Below are 26,267 nucleotides of genomic sequence, written 5' to 3'. Positions count from 1 at the left end.
TTTTTACCCTATGTGACATTTCTCTTATTCGGCAGCACTGAATTTGGCGGCCTTTGGAGGTTGGGAGTAGTGGAATAAGAAAAAGCATATATAGGAAAGTGTTTCTGAAGATTATGTCAGTTTTAAGGATAGTTTAAATTATCCTTTTAGTTATGGATGAAAATATCCCATTTGTCAGAAAATAAGTTATTGATATTGATCCAGCCTTCAGATGTACAATAATTGGACCACTGCAAAAGATTCTTGTCATGCTACATTCTCGTAGAAAACTTGTAACTGATGAACTTGGAAAGCTTTATTTCAAGGGTGAACCTAGTCCACTTCGAAATCATGACTCATAAATCAAAGTGTGGGTCCATTGGTTTCCATCATCATTACCACCACTGTTGTGTCACAACTTGCAAGCCATGTGGAGAGGGGAAAGTCACATTCCTCATATTCATCCTTTGTTCAAGGTTAAATGCAACAATATATCAATTATGATTTCATTTGTGGGGGACCTCTTTCTACTGATGCATATGGCAATTTTGTAACTTAGCAGAGATGTTTTAGAGAGCTTTCTAGGCTTAGAAAGGTTAAGTCACTTACCGATGGTCACACAGCTAATAAGGGTTAGAGGTGGGACAAAGGTTAAAATATGGTACCTCATTCTTTCCCCATATTCTCCCATTTTCTTGCTCTTTTCTACAGAATTCACCACCACTATTCAGGTTTCTGATTTCTGTAGATCAATTTCCCAAGGGAGGGGGGCTGGATAGATTGAGAAGGCATTTAGGTATGAGAATATATTTAGAAAGCAGCCCCAAATTAGTAGACTCGAGCTACTTTTTGTTCTCTTCAAAGCTGATCCATTTCAGTCTGAATTGCTCATGACCTAAAATAACCTTTACGGCTTCTTGTATCTGAAACAGTAAAAGAAGAACGGTATTGCTACACCAACCTCTTGAATATTCATGGGCTAATTATCCTAATTATTCCCTGTAGTACATCACCCAAATTTAGAAGAAATATATAACAACCCAGAAAGTGAGAGAAAAACTTACGGTGGACATATAAATGGTTATGTGTTGTATAGTAGTCCACAAACTGTTACCAACGGACTTGTGTGCTAACAGCATAAGACATCATTAAAGAGGAATATAGGAAAAGATGGTAAGATGTTCCATGCGGGAGTAAAACGGGATGGCAGACAGCTAGATTAGTGCATTGACATCCCTGAGATACTAACAAACTAAAGTAAGAGCTCCCTCTTGCCTGTCAAGTGGGTCCTTTGTGAGGGAGGAGAAGAGACAGACATTGTGCAGGATGAGATCTAGTGTGGCCGTGACCTAGACCAGTGGGGAGGGGACCTGCCCCAGGGAGATCACTGATTCACCAGAATAAGATTCTCTGTTGTTCCTCTTCCGTCTCAGCCTGCCTACCTTCTGTTTCTAGCACCTTCATTAAAGGATGGACTGGAGAAGGGATGAAAGCCAAACCTGTCCTCTTAGTGTCTCTGCTAAGGAGGCTTAGTTGAAACTAGTGATTAGTTTGCGCTTTGGGGGTTTTTTATGGATTTCCGTAATTTACATCCACCTTGTCTCCTAAGACTGTGGGTGATAGAGTTGCTGAGAGTGTCACTCGCCCTATCTTTTGGACCTGAAGCTACAGCCGTAGCTGTACATAAGGGCCCCCAAATGAGAGAATGCCTGCACTCCCATATGCAATCAAGTAAGTCATCCCTCAACATAGAACGGAGATAGCCTGCCAGAGCTGGTTAGAAAGTGAAATTCCATAGTTTTAATCCAATTCCCCAATTAAGTCACTATAATTCACTATTTCTATGTAGCACTTTATAGTTGCAAAACACTTAAGAGGCCATCATCTCATATTCTAACAGCACTGTGAGGTCATTAGGACAAGTAATGTATATGTCTTTTATAAATCAGGGAACCGAGATTCACAGACAACATGGTGTAGCGGGAAGAGCCCTGGAGGGAATATCACAAATCCCGGATTTAAATTGCTTCCTATACTACCTTTGCCTCTATGAGCCTCAGTTTCTCCATCTGTAAAATGTCACGGTTGGTCCAGATCAGGGGTGGGGAACCTGCTGCCTCAAGGCCACATGTGGCCTTCTACGTCCTCAAGTGCGGCCTTTTGACTGAGTTCAAGTTTTACAGAACAAACCCTTTTATTAAGGGGTTTTGTTCTGTAAAGTTTGGATTCCGTCAAAGGGCAGCACTTGAGGACCTAGAGGCCTCTTCCAACTCTAGATCCTTGCCAACGCGATTTGCCCAAGGTCACAAAACACTTAACTGGCACAGCCAGAGCTTAAACCATGTCTTCTGACACTAATTCTGCTGCCCGTTCCTCTAAAACAAGCTGCTTCTGTTGGACATTAGAGGGGGATGGGCTTGGCCTCTAGGCAGCAGAGACCCCCAGGGACGGGTCAGTGCCTCCCAAGCAGCTAACAGTAAAAGACACCCATAGCATATCACTACTTGAAGAAGGCGTCAGATGGACCAGAACAGCCTCAGCAGGATACTGGTGGTCTCTGGGTCAGACCAAAATAATACTTTTTACTGTAAGGGATTGATAAAACAATTCAAAAGACCTTTAAAGTAAAATGTGGCAATTTAGTTTCTCTTCCATCAATTCCATAGTGAAATTCTATGCATGGGTGGGCTGGCCATTTTTTAGAGGAAACCCATTTAAAGAGTCTCTTTTCTATCTGCTGATGCTATATTCATGATTCCACACTCAGTATTTCAGTCTTGTTACTCCTAACATTTTTTTAAAGTACTGATTTGCATGGTATTTTGCATAGAGGTTGCATATTTCATTTCATACCAAAATGCAGAGAAACCCACATAGCTCTAACTGTTCTCCCTCCAAAAACACTTTTCTCGCCCTCTTGTCATGGGAAGTTAGGTTTGACCAAACTGAATTGGTTAGGTATCACCTATTTCTATCATTGTCTAAATTACAAAGAGCTACAAGAAAAGCTACCATTACTAATATTTTCCTCTGGGCCCTCAGTTTCCTTATCTGTCAAATGAGGGACTGGGCTAATTGATCTCTGAGGCTTCTTGTAATTCAAGGTCTTTGATCTGTAATCTAAGGTCCTGTCCAGCTCTGATGTGAGTTGAAAAAGGTACATTCACAGCAAATTAAAATCAACCCTAGTTTTGATTCTTCTCCCCTTTCCCTACTCTTAAGTTCATACATTTTAGGCCAATCCAATTGGAGGATGTCCAAGTTCTCAGTAAGTATCTTACAACTGCTCTGTTGCAGAGTCAACACAGAAATTTTAGGAATTGAGAAGATAGACAACCTGTCCCCAGGAGCATCTTCTTCTGCAAAGCTGGTTCTGTACATCTTGGCTCAGGCAGCCCATCACCCTGACTTGTGAAGTCAACCGGGGGGTTGGAACTGGAGGAAATCAAAGGTGGGGAAGGCAACAGTCATGGAGGGGTGGGGAGGATGGAGGGGAGCTGTCTCACCTCTCTCAGAAACTCTTCTTTTCTGGCCTCAGATTCCAGGATAGCTGGAGAGTTGAAATCAGCTTTCAGGATCCCAAAGCGTTGCTCTGTCCCCAAGAGAAATCAAAATCAGTTCAGATGAGCCATGCTGCCTGACAGGACCATGGCATTCTTGCTGATAGGGGCTGGGCTCAGCCCCCCAAAGTGACTCAAGGGGCCTTATTTGAGGGCAAAAAACTGTTATGTGCTCAGCAGGAGGCGGACTGGCCTATCCCAGGCAAAAAAAAAAAATGTTTTCGGAGAAAGGAGGACCCACTGTGGGAATGGAGAAGAAGGTATGTTTCTTATGTGACTGTTTCCTCCAAGCCCCACTATCCAATTGGCAGCCAGATGGCATAATGGTTAGAGCCTTGGGCCTAGAGTCAGGACAACTTTAGATCCAGCCTCAGACACTATTAGCTGTGTGACTCTGGACAAGTCACTTAAACTCCATTTACCTCATCTGTAAAATGGGGACAATAATGGCCTTAAAAATCTTAAATCTCTATATAAACGCTAGTGACTATTATTATCTACCAGGTGCCTATCTCAACACCGTACTCAGTCTTCTCCTCTCTCCTAACAACAATAATTATTACTATGAGTGGTAATGATATGACTGATGATTATATGATTATTGATTAATAACTATGATTAATAATAACAGCTAGCATTTACATGCCGCTCTAAAGTTTGCAAAGTGCTTTACAAATAACATCTGATTTGATCCTCACAACAACTCTAGGAGGTAGGTACTATTATTATCCCCATTTTACAGATGAAGGAACCGAGGCAGACAGATGTTGGATGACTTACCCAGCTAGTAAGTGTCTGAGGCTAGATTTGAACTTGGGTCTTCCTGACTCCAGGTTCAGCATTCTTGTCTACTGCACCACCAGCTGCTGCAATTTTACTAAGTGACATCTAGAGAATTTCATGCTTACAAGACATTTTTCATACATTATTAGTTCACTTGCTCCTCATAACATCTCTGTAAGGGAGGTGCCGTTATCATCCCCGCTCCCCAAGTCAGAGTCACACAGCCAGTTAGTGACTGAGCCAGTATTTGAACTTAGGTCTTCCTGACTTCCCCATCCAAAACTACCCCAGGCCACACTGTCTCTTTCTCAACCTGGTCCCTACATTTTTAGAGGCTGGCCTTCAGATCTTTTGACTTTTCAGCTTGGCATTAATCTACTGGAAAGTACCAGCTGTCCTAAAAACCAGAAATCACTGTGAGCACACCCCAGCTGGCTCCCTGGCATTGTCACGGGTGCCACAGCCTAGGACGTGGCCTCTCAGAAGGGGTGGTTGGAGAGGACACTGCATGTAGAATTCAGGCTCTGGGATTCCTTGATTCATTCCTTCCCATTTCATTGAGGTTTGGTTTTCTCAAATACTGGAAGAGACACTTGGCATTTAATTGGATAGAAAGAGGCATTTAATCGATCCTGCTATTGACGTATTTTCCCTGGGCTCCCAGTAGGTCAGGAAGGATCTCTAAAGGAGGGTATTTGTGGATTGAGTTAATAGTAGCTTTGCCTCCTGAGTGGTGACCTCCCAGAGAGTGCAGCTACACGAGGGAAAATTAAGCATCCTTGTGGACCTACAGGACTGTGCACAAGACAAGAGTGGGATTGGCTCAGGGTTTGAGAATGGAGGGGTGCCTATTCTATGCCCAGTTCCTATCCAGTCCAATCCAAGTATTGAACAAGCACTGATTTATCTATGTGAGGCCCGGTGGATCCTGTGGAGTTGGGAAGAAGGTCCCCAGGCCTGCCTTGGACACACACTGGCTGCTGAACTTGGACAAATCGCTTGGACTCTCACTGGCCCAGACCACTCTCTGAGGCTAAAGAGCAGAAGAGGCTATTGGTAGAGGGGATTTCCATACTAGGAGTTACCAGCACCAATGAGTCACGGATCAGACCAAAAAGGGAAAACATATGACAAGGAAATTATACTGTCAAATGGAGGTGGGTGTACATTTTCCAAAACTGCACCTGTGGCTTGGTATGGGGAGAGCACAATTCTTGCCCCTGGGCATCAAAGACCTCCCAAACTCTGACTTTTACAAGGCTCAAGTTAGCCTGAGAGCACACCCAGACACACTCATACATGTATACAATACACAAACACACATATATATACACATACGTACATTCAGACACACATGCACACACATATATATACATTCAGACACACAACACAAATGTGTGTGTGTATATATATGTACATATATACACACACATGCACATACACATTCAGAACACATAACAGATATACATACATGCACAGACACAACCTCATGGCCACACAAATGCACAGAAACACACATGCATTCTCACACACATACGCTCATGCATTCATACATGTATACTCACGGATACACACCTGCACATACCCACATGCACACATATACAGTTATAGACATACACTCACACTCATATCCACACAAACCCCTCCAATTTTCACCACTCAGCCGCTCAGCTTTTCTATCCATCCCGGAGCAGCTACCTTAAGGGAAATGGGGGAAGTTCCCTTTCTGTCTCTCATTCCTTTTCTCATACTCCCAGCTCCCAGGGTCCCAGTAGCCCAGCAGGAGCCCCCCACTCAAACTTTCCCAAGTCTGCTGGGCTAAGTAAGAACCACAAGCCCTAGATCTCATTCCTCTTTGTGCCTGCACAACGGATGAAGCCCCCTGAGCCTATTTCCTGAGCTACAACCTGTATGATTCATTTGCCAGAGCTCAGTGTGGGTGGCTGGAGGCAGGGAGAGGAGAGGACACCAAAAGGAAAGATTTATCACCAGGCCACCATCTCCCTCCCAGCAGCAGAGGCCTCCCAGGAAGAAGAATCCCTGGGTCTAGGAGTGGGAAGGGGTGAAGAAGAAGCCGCCTGAGCCTCTCACTCCTCAATGGGGACAGGCACTGACACCATTTGCCTTAGAGTAACTTAATTAACATGGCCAAGGCCATGGAGGAGAGGGTGGTGTCAGGGATCCCTTCTCAGGCTGGCCAGTGAGGATAGGAAGGGGGTCTTGGCCAAAGGGTGGTGACTGTTGCTCTCTTCAGCTGAAACCTGAGCTTAGGGGATGAATGGGGAGTCCTTCATGCTACTGTGGCTCCACCCCAACCCTCCTCTACCCTTATACCTACTGACCACTAGGAGCGCTCTTTTGCTCAGAAGCCACCACAGTGGTCCTCTGAGGGAAGAGGCCCAGCAGAGGGAGAGGACAAAGAGGCTTTAGACAAAGCCAATGACAGAAGGGTCACCTGTGAGTGGAGGAGAAAGGATTACCTCCTCTTGGGGACAGAGGGCTCCCAGGAGGGTCAGAGCTGGCCTGGCTGGTCACATCTACTTTCTTCTCAGTGATAGAGTTGCTCCCTACAGTAGAAACAATCAGAAGATGAGACCAGGAACCAGCCCACTCTGATCAGAGCTGGTACAAGGCCTGAGAAGGCAGGAGAGCACAGTGGGTACCTGGTTCAGACTCTGGCTGGCTCTGTGTGGGCCCAAGTTTCGATGTGATGGTCAGATGGGGGTCAGGTGTTCCTGGGGCAATGTTGTTCCTCCCTGAGCTGGAAGTCTGGGATGTGACTGCTTGGAGCTCCAAGGGGCTGCCTGTTGACTCAGCACTGGCAGTTGGTGGCATGTGTCCTGTTACTGCAGACAATCCCTGACCTGTTGTAGTCATATAGTCGGAAGTGCTATCCCCTAAAGCAGAAAAAGGGGCTTGGCTGGGCAGCTCAGACATTGCTCTTCTCCTTGAGAAGCCCTGCCCTCTCCCCACTGTACCTGCATGTGGGAGAAGGAGCCCTGAGAAGATGGAGTCCAGACTGGGAAAGCTGGGAGACACCTCAGGCTTCAGCCACTCTTTCCAATAGAAACAGATCTCAGCAAGCTCAAATTGACTTAGATATCTATGTTGTATTTTTTTTCATTTATTTTCTTAAACCTTTTCCAATTACATTTTAAGCTGGTTCTGACTGCTCTGAGACATTTTTCAGGCCACCTGAGACTAGTCCAACCATTAGCCAAATAGCAGTCCCTCTCCAGGGCCCCAGATAGGTGCACCACAGTGATGGGGCACTCACTACCTCCCCAGGCAGCCTATCCCACTTTTCAATGACTGTCTTAGGAAGCTTTGCCTTCTCTCCAACCTCAGTCTGCTCCTCTGATATTTCCACCCACCATGCCTAGTTCTTGAGAACTAGGGACCAACTCCATTCAATTCACCAAGTGTTTATTAGACATCTAATCATTTCCTTCCCTTGGAGGAGCTTACATTCTCCTGGAGGCTTTTGAGGGGCAGAAGCTGCTAGGATCAGCTGCTCCTGAGGCCTGGTATTATGGGAGCTTAGGTGGTCCTGGGTGCCAAATGCCTCCCAGCCCCTTAGACACACACACACACACATACAAACACACAGTGCCATCATGGTAGACTGTAAGTCTGTGCCATCCAGAGCAGCTAGCTTAAGGGAACATTGGCCAGTTTTCCCTCTGCACCTGATTTCACCTCCCATAAACCTCCCTCCCAGCCACTTGAGCCTTTCATTCCTCAGTTAGCATCAGTGCTCACTGCCACTAAGTGCTTTCAATTAACTTAATTTTGGGGACCAGGCCATGAAGGCCAGAGCAATTACTATTAGGGATCCCTCCTCAGGCTGGCCAGTGAGGATGAGGAGGGGGCTTTGCCCCCAGGGGCGTGGCTGCTGCTACTCCCCTCAGCCAAAACCAGAGCTTAGGGGATGCATGGGGAGCCCTACATGCTGGTTTGGCTCCATGCCAAAGTATCTCCAGCCCAGCCCCCCCCCACTTATTTGCCTACTGACCACCAGGGACAGTCCTCTGCTCAGAAGCCCCCACAGTGGGACCCAACAAAAGAAGAGGATAAAGATGCCCATTGTGAAGCCAGGGACAGAGAGGTCACTTGGAGGGGGACATAGGGAAAAGAGGATTACCTCCTCTTGGGGACAGAGGGCTCCCAGGAGGGTCAGAGCTGGCCTGGCTGGTCACATCTACTTTCTTCTTAGTGAAAGAGCTGCTCGCTACAGTAGAAACAATCAGAAGATGAGACCAGGAACCAGCCCACTCTGATCAGAGCTGGTACAAGGCCTGAGAAGGCAGGAGAGCACAGTGGGTACCTGGTTCAGACTCTGGCTGGCTCTGTGTGGGCCCAAGTTTCGATGTGATGGTCAGATCGGGTCATTGTTCCTGGGGCATGTTGTTCCTCCCTGAGCTGGAAGTCTGGGATGTGACTGCTTGGAGCTCCAAGGGGCTGCCTGTTGACTCAGCACTGGCAGTTGGTGGCATGTGTCCTGTTACTGCAGACAATCCCTGACCTGTTGTAGTCATATAGTCGGAAGTGCTATCCCCTAAAGCAGAAAAAGGGGCTTGCTGGGCAGCTCAGACATTGCTCTTCTCCTTGAGAAGCCCTGCTCCCTCCCCACTGTACCTGCATGTGGGAGAAGGAGCCCTGAGAAGATGGAGTCCAGACTGGGAAAGCTGGGAGACACCTCCTGCTTCAGCCACTCTTTCCAATAGAAACAGATCTCAGCAAGCTCAAATTGACTTAGATATCTATGTTGTTTTTTTTCATTTATTTTCTTAAACCTTTTCCAATTACATTTTAAGCTGGTTCTGACTGCTCTGAGACATTTTTCAGGCCACCTGAGACTAGTCCAACCATTAGCCAAATAGCAGTCCCTCTCCAGGGCCCCAGATAGGTGCACCACAGTGATGGGGCACTCACTACCTCCCCAGGCAGCCTATCCCACTTTTCAATGACTGTCTTAGGAAGCTTTGCCTTCTCTCCAACCTCAGTCTGCTCCTCTGATATTTCCACCCACCATGCCTAGTTCTTGAGAACTAGGGACCAACTCCATTCAATTCACCAAGTGTTTATTAGACATCTAATCATTTCCTTCCCTTGGAGGAGCTTACATTCTCCTGGAGGCTTTTGAGGGGCAGAAGCTGCTAGGATCAGCTGCTCCTGAGGCCTGGTATTATGGGAGCTTAGGTGGTCCTGGGTGCCAAATGCCTCCCAGCCCCTTAGACACACACACACATACAAACACACAGTGCCATCATGGTAGACTGTAAGTCTGTGCCATCCAGAGCAGCTAGCTTAAGGGAACATTGGCCAGTTTTCCCTCTGCACCTGATTTCACCTCCCATAGACCTCCCTCCCAGCCACTTGAGCCTTTCATTCCTCAGTTAGCATCAGTGCTCACTGCCACTAAGTGCTTTCAATTAAGCTTAATTTGGGGTCCCAGGCCATGAAGGCCAGGCAATTACTATTAGGATCCCTCCTCAGGCTGGCCAGTGAGGATGAGGAGGGGCTTTGCCCCCAGGGGCGTGGCTGCTGCTACTCCCCTCAGCCAAAACCAGAGCTTAGGGGATGCATGGGGAGCCCTACATGCTGGTTTGGCTCCATGCCAAAGTATCTCCAGCCCAGCCCCCCCCCACTTATTTGCCTACTGACCACCAGGGACAGTCCTCTGCTCAGAAGCCCCCACAGTGGGACCCAACAAAAGAAGAGGATAAAGATGCCCATTGTGAAGCCAGGGACAGAGAGGTCACTTGGAGGGGGACATAGGGAAAAGAGGATTACCTCCTCTTGGGGACAGAGGGCTCCCAGGAGGGTCAGAGCTGGCCTGGCTGGTCACATCTACTTTCTTCTTAGTGAAAGAGCTGCTCGCTACAGTAGAAACAATCAGAAGATGAGACCAGGAACCAGCCCACTCTGATCAGAGCTGGTACAAGGCCTGAGAAGGCAGGAGAGCACAGTGGGTACCTGGTTCAGACTCTGGCTGGCTCTGTGTGGGCCCAAGTTTCGATGTGATGGTCAGATGGGGGTCAGGTGTTCCTGGGGCAATGTTGTTCCTCCCTGAGCTGGAAGTCTGGGATGTGACTGCTTGGAGCTCCAAGGGCGGGGCTGCCTGTTGACTCAGCACTGGCAGTTGGTGGCATGTGTCCTGTTACTGCAGACAATCCCTGACCTGTTGTAGTCATATAGTCGGAAGTGCTATCCCCTAAAGCAGAAAAAGGGGCTTGGCTGGGCAGCTCAGACATTGCTCTTCTCCTTGAGAAGCCCTGCTCCCTCCCCACTGTACCTGCATGTGGGAGAAGGAGCCCTGAGAAGATGGAGTCCAGACTGGGAAAGCTGGGAGACACCTCCTGCTTCAGCCACTCTTTCCAATAGAAACAGATCTCAGCAAGCTCAAATTGACTTAGATATCTATGTTGTATTTTTTTCATTTATTTTCTTAAACCTTTTCCAATTACATTTTAAGCTGGTTCTGACTGCTCTGAGACATTTTTCAGGCCACCTGAGACTAGTCCAACCATTAGCCAAATAGCAGTCCCTCTCCAGGGCCCCAGATAGGTGCACCACAGTGATGGGGCACTCACTACCTCCCCAGGCAGCCTATCCCACTTTTCAATGACTGTCTTAGGAAGCTTTGCCTTCTCTCCAACCTCAGTCTGCTCCTCTGATATTTCCACCCACCATGCCTAGTTCTTGAGAACTAGGGACCAACTCCATTCAATTCACCAAGTGTTTATTAGACATCTAATCATTTCCTTCCCTTGGAGGAGCTTACATTCTCCTGGAGGCTTTTGAGGGGCAGAAGCTGCTAGGATCAGCTGCTCCTGAGGCCTGGTATTATGGGAGCTTAGGTGGTCCTGGGTGCCAAATGCCTCCCAGCCCCTTAGACACACACACACACACACAAACACACAGTGCCATCATGGTAGACTGTAAGTCTGTGCCATCCAGAGCAGCTAGCTTAAGGGAACATTGGCCAGTTTTCCCTCTGCACCTGATTTCACCTCCCATAGACCTCCCTCCCAGCCACTTGAGTCTTTCATTCCTCAGTTAGCATCAGTGCTCACTGCCACTAATTGCTTTCAATTAACTCAATTTGGGGGCCCAGGCCATGAAGGCAATGGTAGGGATCTCTCCTCAGGCTGGCCAGTGAGGATGAGAAGGCAGCCTTGCCCCCAGGGTGGTGGCTGCTGCTCCCTTCAGCCAAAACCAGAGCTTATGGTGTTGAGGTTTAGAGTTGGGAGAGCAGGTTCAGGTGGGAAAGAATTCACTTAGACCTGCTCTGCACCCATGGGGATCTTCATGGGCCTATGGTTAGCAAAGAGCTAGCCAAAGGCCCTGATATAGGCAAAAAAACAGGCTTATGTAGACAGAAAGTTATACAGCCTGTAGGATAATAATGTAATTTTAGAGTTTCTTATGGGGATTGAAGTTTAGGACTTACAAGATAAGAAAAAATTATCTTGACACAGGGTGGGGAAGACAGTGAACACAGGATAAGGGAGACAAAAGCAATTTCTTTTGGTACAAGTTGTATGGTATTTCAAGATAAGGGGGAAAGGACTCTAGAAGACCCTCAAGCTTAGGAGGGGCCTCACAATGTACTGGAAAAACAAACCTTATTTTTTTTTTGGCTTTTAGGGCACCATTTGTATCTACATCAAGGGGATGCATGGGGAGCCCTACGTGCTGGTTTGGCTCTATGACAAACTATCTCCAGCCCAACCCTCCCTTATCCATTTCTTAATGACCACCAGGAACAGTCCTCTGCTCAGAAGCCCCTAAAGTGGGGCCCAACAAGAGGAGAGGATAAAGATGCCCAACGTGAAGCCAGGGACACAAAGGTCACTTGGAGGGGAGCACAGGGAAAAGAGGATTACCTCCTCTTGGGGACAGAAGGCTCCCAGGAGGGTCAGAGCTGGCCAGCAAGCCCTGGCTGGTCCCACCTGTTTTTTTTTTCCTAGTGTTAGAGCTACTTCCTACAATGGAAAAAAAAATCAAATGAGGCCAAAGATACCACGTACCCTAATCAGAGCTGGGTACAAGACTCAAGAAGGCAGGAAAGAGGAGTGGGTATCTGATTCAGGTTCTGGGTGGCTCCGTGTTGACCCAAACTTGGTAGGTGGCCTACATATGATGTCCAGGTTGGGGAAAGGCATTCCTTGGATGATAAAGACTGGAATTCCTTGCACGTCAGTGCCAATCCCTGAGCTGGAAGCCTGGGACATGACTGCTTTGAGTCCTCAGGGACTGCCTGTTGGCTCAGGACTGGTAGGTGGCATGGGTCCTATGACTGTCAGCCAATCCTGACCTGTTGTAGCCCACAGAGACAGCACTGTTCCCTAAAGCAGGAAAAGGAACCTTGATATGGAAGCTGAAACACCTCCAGGATCAAATGTAAAATCCTCTGTTTGGTGGTGGTGTTCATCCACAAGAGCGATGCCTCAACCTGCTGGTAAATTGGATGTAAGTGAGGCAGAGCTAGGCAAAGTCATCAGCCTCACTCTCTCCTCCAGTCATCAAAGTCCAGTGGCAAGACAAAAGTCAACTGGCAGTAGCCTAGGATGCAGTGGCTGACCTTGGCCTTTCTAAATTAAGATCTTTCCCAGAACTCAAGTTTGTGTGAGGCAATACCCGTTCAGTGACCAAGAGGTAGGTAAGAACAGAAACAAAAGATGGCCTAATTTAGTCTGGTGTTCAGAGCCTCCATCACTGCTCCTCCCTTCTAGTCTTCTTACACCTTACCTCCCACATACTCTTCCATTCAGTGACACTGGACTCCTTACTGTTCCCTACTCTGTGCATTTTCACTGCCTGAAATTCTCCTCCTCATCTCTGCCTCCTAATCTCCCTGTCTTCCTTCAAGTCTCAGCTAAAATCCCACCTTTTACAGAAAGCTCTTCCCCATTCTTTCCATGCTAATGCCTTCCCTCTGTGGATCATCTCCAATTTATCCCGTCTATATCTTGCTTGTACATCATTTTTTTTATGTTGTCTCTCCCACTAGACTATGAGTTCCTTGAGAGCAAGGAACATCTTATTACATCTGATAAAATAATCCATGCCAATGGGATAAAAAAAAAATGGTATATTGACCCTCCCAGACAATATTTTTCTTTTAATAAGGGAGCCTTGCTTTCAGAAGCACTGCCTTGATACAAACATGCCAGCCGGGAGAAATATTTGATGCTGAAAGTCCTCAAACTGTGTCTCTCCTTTGAGGTAGGTACCAGCTCCAACACAGACAATGGGGCAAGAATGCCTTAGAGCAGAGGTGCCAACCAGGACTGCACGTGTCCCTCCTGGGTGCAGCCTCAACCAGGTTAAAACACAGTTCCTATCTGAGTGTAATGTGCTGATGAGTTGATAAGAAAAGAAATATATAATAAGCATGCATGGCTTCCTAATTCCAGATGTGGCTGACAGGGATCTTTATTACAATTTAGAAGTCCCGGTTTCTATTTGAATTTGAGCCACTGTCTTGGAGTCCCACTTACAGCTGGGACACTCCCTGAAAGAGATGACAAAGGGAAGGTGCATGAGGCTTTTCCTGCCGTCCCCTCCAAGGTGTCAGTGTGTCTCTCTTATGTGTGCTGTATCTAAACATCTAAACCCCAGTGATTGTCTTTTCCATCCTTTTCAGATAGGCCTGTTTCACTTAAATCCACTTCATTTGTAAGTCATGACATCACCTTCCTCTTTGATCCTCTTTGAGAATGAAGGACAAACAACAGAGATTAACTTCTGACTGAAGGTTGGAGTTGCAGCACTTTCTTATCATTCAAAAAGACACAGAGAGAAATTAAGAGAGGGTCTGGCAGGGCTAAGGGATGGGGGCCAGGGGGAAGAGGGACAACAGAGAGTGGAGACAGCCAGAGCAGCAGGATGTAGCAACAGCAGGTGGAGGGTACTTGCAGGACAACTGACCCTAAGCCTTATATGCCCCGATGCTCTTTCTTTTACTGATTTATCACTGGGCTTCTAAAGAGAGACCACCATGGAGTGACTAAATTGTGCTCACTGTACTGCACTGATGGTAAATCTAATTTATTCTCTGCTTCTTCCTTTTGTTTTAGGGCCTCCTAGGAATGGGTGGCATTGCTTGCTACTAAATGCTTCTCTGATCTTTAAGAAAAGAATTCTGCCTCAATGGGAGGCGTACCAGTAGGGGCTCAAGGCCTAGACAGGAGTCCCCTCAGGATCACCGCTAGAACATGGAAGGGGAGAAGCAGCTACCCTCTGAGGACTCCAGCCTGTGAGTACAAGTGCCTCATTGTGAGAGTGGGACCAGAGAAGGGTACTACCGACCTGAAGCCGTCCCCCCACCCCAATAAAATATTTTCCAACCAAAATAAAATAAATTCCCTATTTGTTGTTTGTACCTTAACAATACCTTTTCTAAATAACAATAAGATCACTTTAATTGCATCCTGAATTAGTGCCTTTGCTAACAGAGAGTGTGGATAAAATGAAAGTGAACATTTAACCAGCAGAATTTAACAGGCTGGTAGCTTCATTTCCAGCCTTACAATCAAGATAAAATTGGGTCTCCAGTTTTCAGGAATGTGACTAATGATGGCCATTTTAAGCTTGAAACTTTTCAGAGAAAAGAAAGTACATGGAACTGGGACCTTTGATGTGAGCTCCTGAGTTAAGCTTCTCTCAGCAGAGAGGTAACTCGGAACCAAGGGGTCTTTGGAGGATAATATTGTTTCCCCTATTAAAAAAAAATCTAATATTCTTGAGGACATAAATACTTTTGCTCTTGTCTCTGTATTCCCAACATTTAGGGGTGCCTAGCATATGGTTTTCGCTTCATAAATACTTCTTGACCAATCTATTGAGTGTTCAGAGTACCTAGTAGGAAAGGAGGAGAAAACTCAACACCAGGCCACCATCTCCCTCCCAGCAGCAGAGGCCTCCCAGACCAGGAAGAAGAATTCCTGGGTCTAGCAGTGCGAAGAGGTGAGGAAGAAGCCACCTGAGCCTTTCACTCCTGAATGGGGACAGGCACTGACACCATTTGCCTTAGAGTAACTTAATTAACATGGCCAAGGCCATGGAGGAGAAGGGTGGTGTCAGGGATCCCTTCTCAGGCTGGCCAGTGAGGATAGGAAGGGGGTCTTGGCCAAAGGGTGGTGACTGTTGCTCTCTTCAGCTGAAACCTGAGCTTAGGGGATGAATGGGGAGTCCTTCATGCTACTGTGGCTCCACCCCCAACCCTCCTCTACCCTTATACCTACTGACCACTAGGAGCGCTCTTTTGCTCAGAAGCCACCACAGTGGTCCTCTGAGGGAAGAGGCCCAGCAGAGGGAGAGGACAAAGAGGCTTTGGACAAAGCCAATGACAGAAGGGCCACCTGTGAGTGGAGGAGAAAGGATTACCTCCTCTTGGGGACAGAGGGCTCTCAGGAGAGTCAGAGCTGCCTGGCTGGTCACATCTACTTTCTTCCTAGTGACAAAGCTGCTCCCTACAGTAGAAACAGTCAGAAGATGAGACCAGGAACCAGCCCACTCTGATCAGAGCTGGTACAAGGCCTGAGAAGGCAGGAGAGCACAGTGGGTACCTGGTTCAGACTCTGGCTGGCTCTGTGTGGGCCCAAGTTTCGATGTGATGGTCAGATGGGGGTCAGGTGTTCCTGGGGCAATATTGTTCCTCCCTGAGGTGGAAGTCTGGAATGTGACTGCTTGGAGCTCCAAGGGGCTGCCTGTTGACTCAGCACTGGCAGTTGGTGGCATGTGTCCTGTTACTGCAGACAATCCCTGACCTGTTGTAGTCATATAGTCGGAAGTGCTATCCCCTAAAGCAGAAAAAGGGGCTTGGCTGGGCAGCTCAGACATTGCTCTTCTCCTTGAGAAGCCCTGCTCCCTCCCCACTGTACCTGCATGTGGGAGAAGGAGCCCTGAGAAGATGGAGTCCAGACTGGGAAAGCTGGGAGACACCTCAGGCTTCAGCCACTCTTTCCAATAGAAATAGATCCCAGCAAGCTGAAATTGACTTAGATATCTATGTTGTATTTTTTTCCATTTATTTTATTAAACTTTTCGCAGTTACATTTTAAGCTGGTTCTGACTGCTCTGAGGCATTTTTTCAGGCCACCTGAGACTAGTCCAACCATTAGCCAAATAGCAATCCCTCTCCAGGGCCCCAGATAGGTGCACCACAGTGATGGGGCACTCACTACCTCCCCAGGCAGCCTATCCCACTTTTCAATGACTGTCTTAGGAAGCTTTGCCTTCTCTCCAACCTCAGTCTGCTCCTCTGATATTTCCACCCACCATGCCTAGTTCTTGAGAACTAGGGACCAACTCCATTCAATTCACCAAGTGTTTATTAGACATCTAATCATTTCCTTCCCTTGGAGGAGCTTACATTCTCCTGGAGGCTTTTGAGGGGCAGAAGCTGCTAGGATCAGCTGCTCCTGAGGCCTGGTATTATGGGAGCTTAGGTGGTCCTGGGTGCCAAATGCCTCCCAGCCCCTTAGACACACACACACATACAAACACACAGTGCCATCATGGTAGACTGTAAGTCTGTGCCATCCAGAGCAGCTAGCTTAAGGGAACATTGGCCAGTTTTCCCTCTGCACCTGATTTCACCTCCCATAGACCTCCCTCCCAGCCACTTGAGCCTTTCATTCCTCAGTTAGCATCAGTGCTCACTGCCACTAAGTGCTTTCAATTAGCTTAATTTGGGGACCAGGCCAGGAAGGCCAGGGTAATTACTATTAGGAATCCCTCCTCAGGCTGGCCAGTGAGGATGAGGAGGGGGCTTTGCCCCCAGGGGCGTGGCTGCTGCTACTCCCCTCAGCCAAAACCAGAGCTTAGGGATGCATGGGGAGCCCTACATGCTGGTTTGGCTCCATGCCAAAGTATCTCCAGCCCAGCCCCCCCCACTTATTTGCCTACTGACCACCAGGGACAGTCCTCTGCTCAGAAGCCCCCACAGTGGGACCCAACAAAAGAAGAGGATAAAGATGCCCATTGTGAAGCCAGGGACAGAGAGGTCACTTGGAGGGGACATAGGGAAAAGAGGATTACCTCCTCTTGGGGACAGAGGGCTCCCAGGAGGGTCAGACTGGCCTGGCTGGTCACATCTACTTTCTTCTTAGTGAAAGAGCTGCTCGCTACAGTAGAAACAATCAGAAGATGAGACCAGGAACCAGCCCACTCTGATCAGAGCTGGTACAAGGCCTGAGAAGGCAGGAGAGCACAGTGGGTACCTGGTTCAGACTCTGGCTGGCTCTGTGTGGGCCCAAGTTTCGATGTGATGGTCAGATGGGGGTCAGGTGTTCCTGGGGCAATGTTGTTCCTCCCTGAGCTGGAAGTCTGGGATGTGACTGCTTGGAGCTCCAAGGGGCTGCCTGTTGACTCAGCACTGGCAGTTGGTGGCATGTGTCCTGTTACTGCAGACAATCCCTGACCTGTTGTAGTCATATAGTCGGAAGTGCTATCCCCTAAAGCAGAAAAAGGGGCTTGGCTGGCAGCTCAGACATTGCTCTTCTCCTTGAGAAGCCCTGCTCCCTCCCCACTGTACCTGCATGTGGGAGAAGGAGCCCTGAGAAGATGGAGTCCAGACTGGGAAAGCTGGGAGACACCTCAGGCTTCAGCCACTCTTTCCAATAGAAATAGATCCCAGCAAGCTGAAATTGACTTAGATATCTATGTTGTATTTTTTTCCATTTATTTTATTAAACTTTTCGCAGTTACATTTTAAGCTGGTTCTGACTGCTCTGGCATTTTTTCAGGCCACCTGAGACTAGTCCAACCATTAGCCAAATAGCAATCCCTCTCCAGGGCCCCAGATAGGTGCACCACAGTGATGGGGCACTCACTACCTCCCCAGGCAGCCTATCCCACTTTTCAATGACTGTCTTAGGAAGCTTTGCCTTCTCTCCAACCTCAGTCTGCTCCTCTGATATTTCCACCCACCATGCCTAGTTCTTGAGAACTAGGGACCAACTCCATTCAATTCACCAAGTGTTTATTAGACATCTAATCATTTCCTTCCCTTGGAGGAGCTTACATTCTCCTGGAGGGCTTTTGAGGGGCAGAAGCTGCTAGGATCAGCTGCTCCTGAGGCCTGGTATTATGGGAGCTTAGGTGGTCCTGGGTGCCAAATGCCTCCCAGCCCCTTAGACACACACACACATACAAACACACAGTGCCATCATGGTAGACTGTAAGTCTGTGCCATCCAGAGCAGCTAGCTTAAGGGAACATTGGCCAGTTTTCCCTCTGCACCTGATTTCACCTCCCATAGACCTCCCTCCCAGCCACTTGAGCCTTTCATTCCTCAGTTAGCATCAGTGCTCACTGCCACTAAGTGCTTTCAATTAGCTTAATTTGGGGTCCCAGGCCATGAAGGCCAGGGTAATTACTATTAGGAATCCCTCCTCAGGCTGGCCAGTGAGGATGAGGAGGGGGCTTTGCCCCCAGGGGCGTGGCTGCTGCTACTCCCCTCAGCCAAAACCAGAGCTTAGGGGATGCATGGGGAGCCCTACATGCTGGTTTGGCTCCATGCCAAAGTATCTCCAGCCCAGCCCCCCCCCCACTTATTTGCCTACTGACCACCAGGGACAGTCCTCTGCTCAGAAGCCCCCACAGTGGGACCCAACAAAAGAAGAGGATAAAGATGCCCATTGTGAAGCCAGGGACAGAGAGGTCACTTGGAGGGGGACATAGGGAAAAGAGGATTACCTCCTCTTGGGGACAGAGGGCTCCCAGTAGGGTCAGAACTGGCCTGGCTGGTCACATCTACTTTCTTCTTAGTGAAAGAGCTGCTCGCTACAGTAGAAACAATCAGAAGATGAGACCAGGAACCAGCCCACTCTGATCAGAGCTGGTACAAGGCCTGAGAAGGCAGGAGAGCACAGTGGGTACCTGGTTCAGACTCTGGCTGGCTCTGTGTGGGCCCAAGTTTCGATGTGATGGTCAGATGGGGGTCAGGTGTTCCTGGGGCAGTGTTGTTCCTCCCTGAGCTGGAAGTCTGGGATGTGACTGCTTGGAGCTCCAAGGGGCTGCCTGTTGGGTCAGCACTGGCAGTTGGTGGCATGTGTCCTGTTACTGCAGACAATCCCTGACCTGTTGTAGTCACATACTCGGAGATGGGATTATCTCCTAAAACAGCAAAACGGAGTTGGCCAGGCAGATCAGAAGTTGCTCTTCTCCTTGGGAAGCTCTCACCCTTTCCTAGAACATCCTATGTCATCACCTACCTGTTCCAGAGCCTGTCAAGCAAAGCTGGATCCTAGCATCCAAGAGTTGGAAGAGACCTCAGTGTAAATCTAATCCAACTCTTATCTGGACATGAACCTCTCTTCAAGAGTCCCGGCAAGCGGACATTCAGGCTCCACCTAAAGAAGTCTAGGAATGGGCTCCCACCAGCTCCCAAGGCAGCCTACCATAACTCTTGGGAAGTCTTCCTCACAAGGAGCCTCAACCTACTTCTTTAACTTCTGCCGGCTGCTCCTAGTTCTGGCCCCTAAGGGCAGCGGGATTCAATTCATTGTTTGCTACACTGTGTCCTATCCAACGCATACAAAAGCAAAAGTGAATCAAGTTCCCTCTTTCTGGGACCACTTCAGTTACATTTATTTCTACAAGCCTTTTTAAGTACTTAACAGGCCAGGCCTTGTTCTAAGTGCTAATGATCCAAACACAATCGTTTTTCAAAATATTTTTATTCCCAGAAATGCACATTAAAATGACTATGAGGTCCCAGCTCATACCTGTCAGAGTGGCCAATATGATAGAAAAGGAAAATGATAAATGTTGGAGGGGGACTTGGGAAAACTGAGACACTAATGCTCTGTTAGTGGAGTTGTGAACTGATCTGGCTACTCTGGAAGGCAATTTGGAACTCTGCCCAAAGGGCTATAAAACTGTGCATACCCTTAGATTCAGTAATACCACTGCTAGATCTGTATCCCAAAGAGATTTAAAAAGAAAAGAAATGAAACTATTTGTACAAAAATATTCATAGCAGCTCTTTTTGTGGTGACAAAGAATTAGAAATTAAGGGGGGGGACTAGGTGAACAAGTTGTGGTATATGATTATATTGGAATATTATTATGATATAAGAAATGACAAGCAAGATAATTTCAAACAAACCTGGAAAGATTTACATGAACTGATGTAAAGTGAAGTGAGCAGAATCAGAACATTGTACACAGTAATAGCAATATTGCACAATGAACAACTGTAAATGACTTAGCTATTCTCAGCAATAAAATTATGCAAGACAATCCCAAAAGACTAAGGTTATCCACCTCCAGAGAAAGAACTGATTTTGTCTGAATACAGACTGAAGCATGCTATTTTTACCTTTTTTCTTTTTTTTTTAGTTCAGGTTTTCTTCTACAAAATGACTAATATGGAAATGTTTTACATGATTGCACATGTATAACCTATGTCAGATTGCATACTGCCTCTTGAAAGGGAAAGGAGAGGAAGAGAGAGAATTTGGAACTTTTTTTTTTAGTTAATGTTAAAAATTTTTAAATGCAATTGGGAAATATTTAATAAAACAAATTTAAAATTATGTATTTTTTAAAAATCCTGCTCTAGTGAGAACCATCACAGTATGAAAGAAAGCTGGACCTAGAGTCAGGAGACTGGGTTCAAATTCTGGCTACATGAGCATGGGCAAGTTTCTTTATTAGTTTCCTCATCTATAAAATGGGAATAACAGATGTACTTCCTACCTCACAAAGTCGTAAACGTTGAAGCTCTATATAAATGAGTCTTTCTTGTTCTGATTCAGTCAAGTATACAAGCATTTATTAAGTGACTGCTATTTGCCAGTTGTTCAGTTGTGTCCAACTCTCTGTAACACCATTCTTGGCAAAGATACCAGAGTGGCTTGCCATTTCCTTCTTCAGCTCATTTTACAAATGAAGAAACTGAGGCAAATAGGGTGAAGTGATTTGCCCAGAGTCATATAGTTAGTAAGTGTCTGCGGCCAGATTTGAACTCATGAAGAGAAATCTGCCTGATTCCAAGCCCAGTACTCTATCTATTATACCGTCTACCTGCCCAACTATGTGCCAACCACTGAGCTAAAGACCAGGAATCCAAAGAAAGGCAAAGACACAGTCCCTGTTTGACTCAGGGAGCTCACATTCTAACACAGGAGACAAAGTACAAATAATTGTGTCTGTGCAAGATAAATACAGAGCCTAGGAAGGTAATCCAAAAGGGACCTCATCTGGGGAGGTTCCTGCAGAGGGTGGGATTTGAGCTGAATCTTCAAAGAAGCCATGGAAATTAAGAGTTAGAGGTAGGAAGGAGAGTATTTCAGGCATAGGAAGGGGATGAGACAGCCAGTGCGAAGACAAAGAAAAAAGAATGGATTATCTTATTCAAGAAATTGCAAGTAGGCCAGTGTCCCTAATTGTAGGGAATACAGAAGAGTAAGGCATCAAAAGGTTAGAGGAGAAATGGAAGCATCCTGGAAGGCCCAGTGGTCAGTATGGGGGTACCCATTTTCTTAGTCACAACACTGATTCCCTAGCCTGTAATCTGCCATTGTCATCCCTGGGCTAAGAGTAAAGGAATCTGGGTTTCACTCCCACATCTACCATTAATTATCTGTGACCTTGGCCTAACATCTCTCTACAATCTCCATATCTCCAAAATGGGGGTTAATACTTGCCCCAGGAACCTCACAAAGTTGTCGTGAAAATTACATGATAATAGATACAAGAGTAGCAGCATTGGGTAGTGGTAGAGGACCAACCTCAAAATCACTTGAACCACTAGGTTCAAGTCCCCACTCTGACACGTGACAACTCATCGAGACTACAGATGAGTGGCTGAGCTTTGTCAGAGGAGGGTGTTTCCACTGAAGGAGTTCTCTCTACCAATGAAAGCACAAGCCCAAGTCCCTATGCCCTTTGCTAACAGTCAAATAAATCTACGTTCTCATCAACTGCAACCCAGTTGATCCTTACAACAAAACAATTCTGTAAGCATTTATGGAGGTATCTCTGCCTGGCCCAAGAGTAGTGTCAGCTTTATTGCTTTTTGGGGAGAGACTGGAACAGCCCAGAGGACCTTCTAGGGCGGGTGGGTGGGAGAGTGGCAGAAGGATCTGTAGAGAAAAGAACGGGTCAAGCTGCGAGTCTATGACTTAGACATCACAAAGCCTACAGCTTGGAGGTCATGCTGTCTTAATTTATCTGCCACTTATCTGTGGAACACCAGGCCTGGCAGTGATGGAAAGGCCTTTCCTAATCTGGAGTTTGAGTTAAAAAGAGGCAGCAAACTGAGCCGATCCTTGAATGTGCTTTGTGTGTTCCTGCTTCCCCACCTTTGAAACCTCCTCTTAGCCTGGCTCTTCTAGTGTGAATTATATTTTACAGAGTATGCGTAGTACTCCTTCATTGCCACAGCCTCCTACCCACCCACTGCCTGTACCATCAGAACATAAGCTTCCTGAGGGCAAGGACTGTGCCTTTTTTTTAATCTGTGTAGCCCTAGCTCCTTTATGTAAAGACTAGCATGTGATTGGATTTGGAGAGGGGTTGGGGGTTTTTTGTTTTTGTTTTAGTGTAGAAAAAGGAACTCCAAAATTGCATTGGTTTGAGGAATTCACAGTGTAAAAATCCCCTTCATTGATGCAGATGCATATAGATAATTAATAAAGTTTGGTGAAAGAAATAAGTAAATAAATGAGTCAATGAATGAATAAATAATAATAATAGCTAACATTAATATGGAACTTACTTTGTGCCAAGCACTACACTCAGCACTTCACAATTATTATCTCATTCAATCCTCACAACAACCTTAGGTGAGGCAAACAAAGGTTAAGTGACTTGCCCAGGGTCATACAGCTAGTAAGTGTCTGAAGCCAAATTTGAACTCAAGTCCTTCTGATTCCAGGCTTGGCACTTTATCCACTGATGAATGAAAGATCACCCTCCTTTTTATTTCTATTTGCTAAAGTCTTACTAATCCTCCCAGGCCCAGCTATAAAGGTGCCATCTCCATGAAATCTCTCAACCTCTATGATCTCACAACCAGAAGCAATCTTATTCTCCTTTGAACTCCCAGAATACTTTGCATCTCTCTTATAGTATAGATTGAAGTCTACCTTGGAGTCTAGTAACTTGTATACTGGTCTTATTCATTCAGTCATTCAATATACATTTATAAAGTGCCTGCTATATGCAAAGTAATGTACTTAAATGCAAGGTGTGGGAGGGGAATGCAAGTTCAATATGATACATCTTCATTCTAATGGAACTCACAACTTAGCAGAGGGATAATATAACTAACCAACCTTATTGCTCCCTCCTCAAGACTATTTTGATTCATTAGGGCAGGGACCAAGTCTATTCACCTCTTGCAATTAGCAATTGATAAATGTTTATTGACCAGCTGTCACCAATGGGACAGGCATGCCAGACTAACTGAAGTAGTCAGAAACCCTGAAAAAGACAGATGGAAGGCAGTTCAAACCACTATCAGTCTGCCAATATGTCAACAAGCATTTATAGTACCACCTTGACCACCATCTCCTCTCAGTCCCTGATTGGTGACAACCCAGAACCCTGAGTCCTTTCTCTATTATGAATGAGCAAAAGAAGAGCCTGAAGTACTTCAAATTAGGGGAATGATGGGATGTATACAAACAAGGGTCAGAAGTTAAATCAGGCAGACTCTCCTAATGCCTCAGCCCTGATTTTTGGTGAATGAGATCAGGAGTTATGGATAAGAAATGCCGCCTTGGTCAGCCTTCAGAGAGATGGAAACAGACCCTTTCTCTTCTCACCCCAAAAACCCTAGCATGAGGAAATTTTCCCTTAGGTCTGCTCCAAATTCCTCTTGCAGCAATATTCTAGTTCTAGCGCGTCCACTGGGAGGTGGCTAAACAAATTACAGTATATGGATGTAATGGAATATTATTGTGCTATAAGAAATGGTAAGACAGCTTCAAGAAACCTGGGAAGATTTGCATGAATTGATGCAGAGTAAAGTGAGCAAAGCCAGGAGAACAATATATACAGTAAAGAAAGCATTGTAAAAGACAAACAATTTTGAAAGAGTCAAGAAATCAGCTCAATACAATGAACAACCATTATTCTGGAGGTTCAAGGATGAAGTGTGTTACCCAGCTCCTGACTGACAGGTAATGAACTCAGGATGCAGAATGATATATACATGTTTTTGGACATGGCTAAAGCATATTTGTTATAAAGGTTTTTTTTTCTTTTTTCAATTGGAGATGAAAGGAAGAAAAAAAATCAATTCTCACTAATTGAAAATAAGAAAAGTTAGAGAAAAATACACAACAGCAAACATTCTGGTTCTGACTTTAGGGATTAAGGGGCTGAAGGGCAGATTGACTCTTACCATGAAAGCAGATAAAGGGATTCAGATCACTGCAACTAGCGGAAGAAATTTGGGGCGGAACGTTTCTAAAGCGAGTGAGTGCAGCGCATTGTTTTTCCCCCAACATAGGCACTATGAGCCAGGCAGGAATCCTGGAACCAAAGTTGCTGGACCACCTCAAAGACTGGGTGCTGTCATCATAGTAGAGGCCAATCCATGCTCTGGTTTCATCGGTGATGGCTTTCAAGGGTGTCCCATCGGTGACACTTTGCAGATTGGCGAGGTCTGTATAGTGTTCCCGGCAGTACTGCTGGGCTGCAGGCCAGGTCTTCTCTTCCCCAGTAATCCTTATAAAGCTCTGATTACCAATCTGTACCCCAACTGAGAAGAAAGGAGCACATAAGTCATTGGTCCCACCTTTCCTGCTGCCCTGTTGTCCCTTTCCCCAAAGAAACTGTCTCTGGAGATAATTGTCACCCCCGGAAGCTTCACGGGATCCAGAATCTCTCCCTCTACTTTCCTCCCCTGCCTGATGCTGGGAATTTTTTGTACTGTGAGCTGGCTGGTAGAATCTCTACTCCTGATAGGGTCATGGATTGTTCATTACATAAGATCATAGTTTCAGAACTAGAAGAGAACTTAGAGCCTTCTTTTTATTTTTTAATTTAGTATTTTTCCCCCAATGATATGTAAAAACAATTTTTAACATTCATTTAAAAAAAATTTTGAGTTCCAAATTCTCTCTTACCATCCTCCCCTTACACTCTACCCCACTGAGAAGGTAAGCAATTTGATATGTTATACATGTGCAGTCATGCAAAACATATTTCCATATTGGGAAAGAAAATACTGATAAAAAAAAATAAAGAAAGTAAAGAAAAAGTAGCTTTCGTTCTGCACTCAGACTCCATGAATTCTTTCTCTGGGGGTAGATAGCATATTTCATCATAAGTCCTTCAGAATTGTCTTGGATCATTGTATTGCTGAGAATAGCTAAGTCATTCACATTGATCATTGTACAATATTGCTGTTACTATATACAATGTTGTCCTGGTTTTGCTCATTTCCCTTTGTATCAGTTCATGTAAGTCTTTCCAGGCTTTTCTGAGAGCATCCTGTTCATCATTGCTTATAGCACAATGGTATTCCATCATAATCACATACAACAACTTGTTCAGTCGTTCTCCAACTGATGGACACCCCTTCAATTTCCAATCTTTTGCCACCACTAAAAGAGTTGCTATAAATATTTTTGTACATTTACGTCCTTTTCTTTTTTGTTTTTTTATCTCTTTGGGATACAGACCTAGTAGTAGTATTTCTTGCTCAAAGGGTATGCAAGGCTTTATAGCCCTTTTGGGCATAGTTCCAAATTGCTCTACAGAATGGTTGAATCAGCATACCATTTCACCAACAGTGCATTAGTGTCTCAATTTTCCTACATCCCTTCCAACATTTGTCATTTTTCCTTTTCTGTCACATTAGCCAATCTGATAGAGTTGTTTTAATTTGCATATAATCAATAGTGATTTGGAGCATTTTTCTTTTTTTTTGAAGATTTAAAAAGTTTTATTCATATTTCATTTTTATAA

General features: G+C 46.0%; 1 protein-coding gene across 1 annotated transcript in view; it reads right to left on the bottom strand.

The window, feature by feature from the left end:
• Positions 1 to 804: 804 nt before the first annotated feature.
• The window catches only part of CLEC20A (C-type lectin domain containing 20A), a 38,443-nt gene continuing 12,980 nt past the window's right edge, over positions 805 to 26,267 (bottom strand). Inside the window, 14 exon segments of the mRNA XM_078155786.1 lie at positions 805 to 902; positions 3,486 to 3,571; positions 6,803 to 6,889; positions 6,986 to 7,219; positions 8,467 to 8,553; positions 10,119 to 10,205; positions 10,302 to 10,460; positions 15,582 to 15,624; positions 15,720 to 15,805; positions 15,902 to 16,135; positions 17,558 to 17,791; positions 19,035 to 19,121; positions 19,218 to 19,454; positions 24,697 to 25,056. Coding sequence (XP_078011912.1) covers positions 822 to 902; positions 3,486 to 3,571; positions 6,803 to 6,889; positions 6,986 to 7,219; positions 8,467 to 8,553; positions 10,119 to 10,205; positions 10,302 to 10,460; positions 15,582 to 15,624; positions 15,720 to 15,805; positions 15,902 to 16,135; positions 17,558 to 17,791; positions 19,035 to 19,121; positions 19,218 to 19,454; positions 24,697 to 25,056 — 2,102 coding nt within the window. The 3' untranslated portion in view covers positions 805 to 821.

This window comes from Phascolarctos cinereus, unplaced genomic scaffold, assembly GCF_003287225.1.
Source record: "Phascolarctos cinereus isolate Bilbo 61053 unplaced genomic scaffold, phaCin_HiC Scaffold_5;HRSCAF=322, whole genome shotgun sequence".
NCBI classification, from domain to species: Eukaryota; Metazoa; Chordata; class Mammalia; order Diprotodontia; family Phascolarctidae; genus Phascolarctos; species Phascolarctos cinereus.
This window is presented reverse-complemented; position numbering and strand designations above follow the sequence as displayed.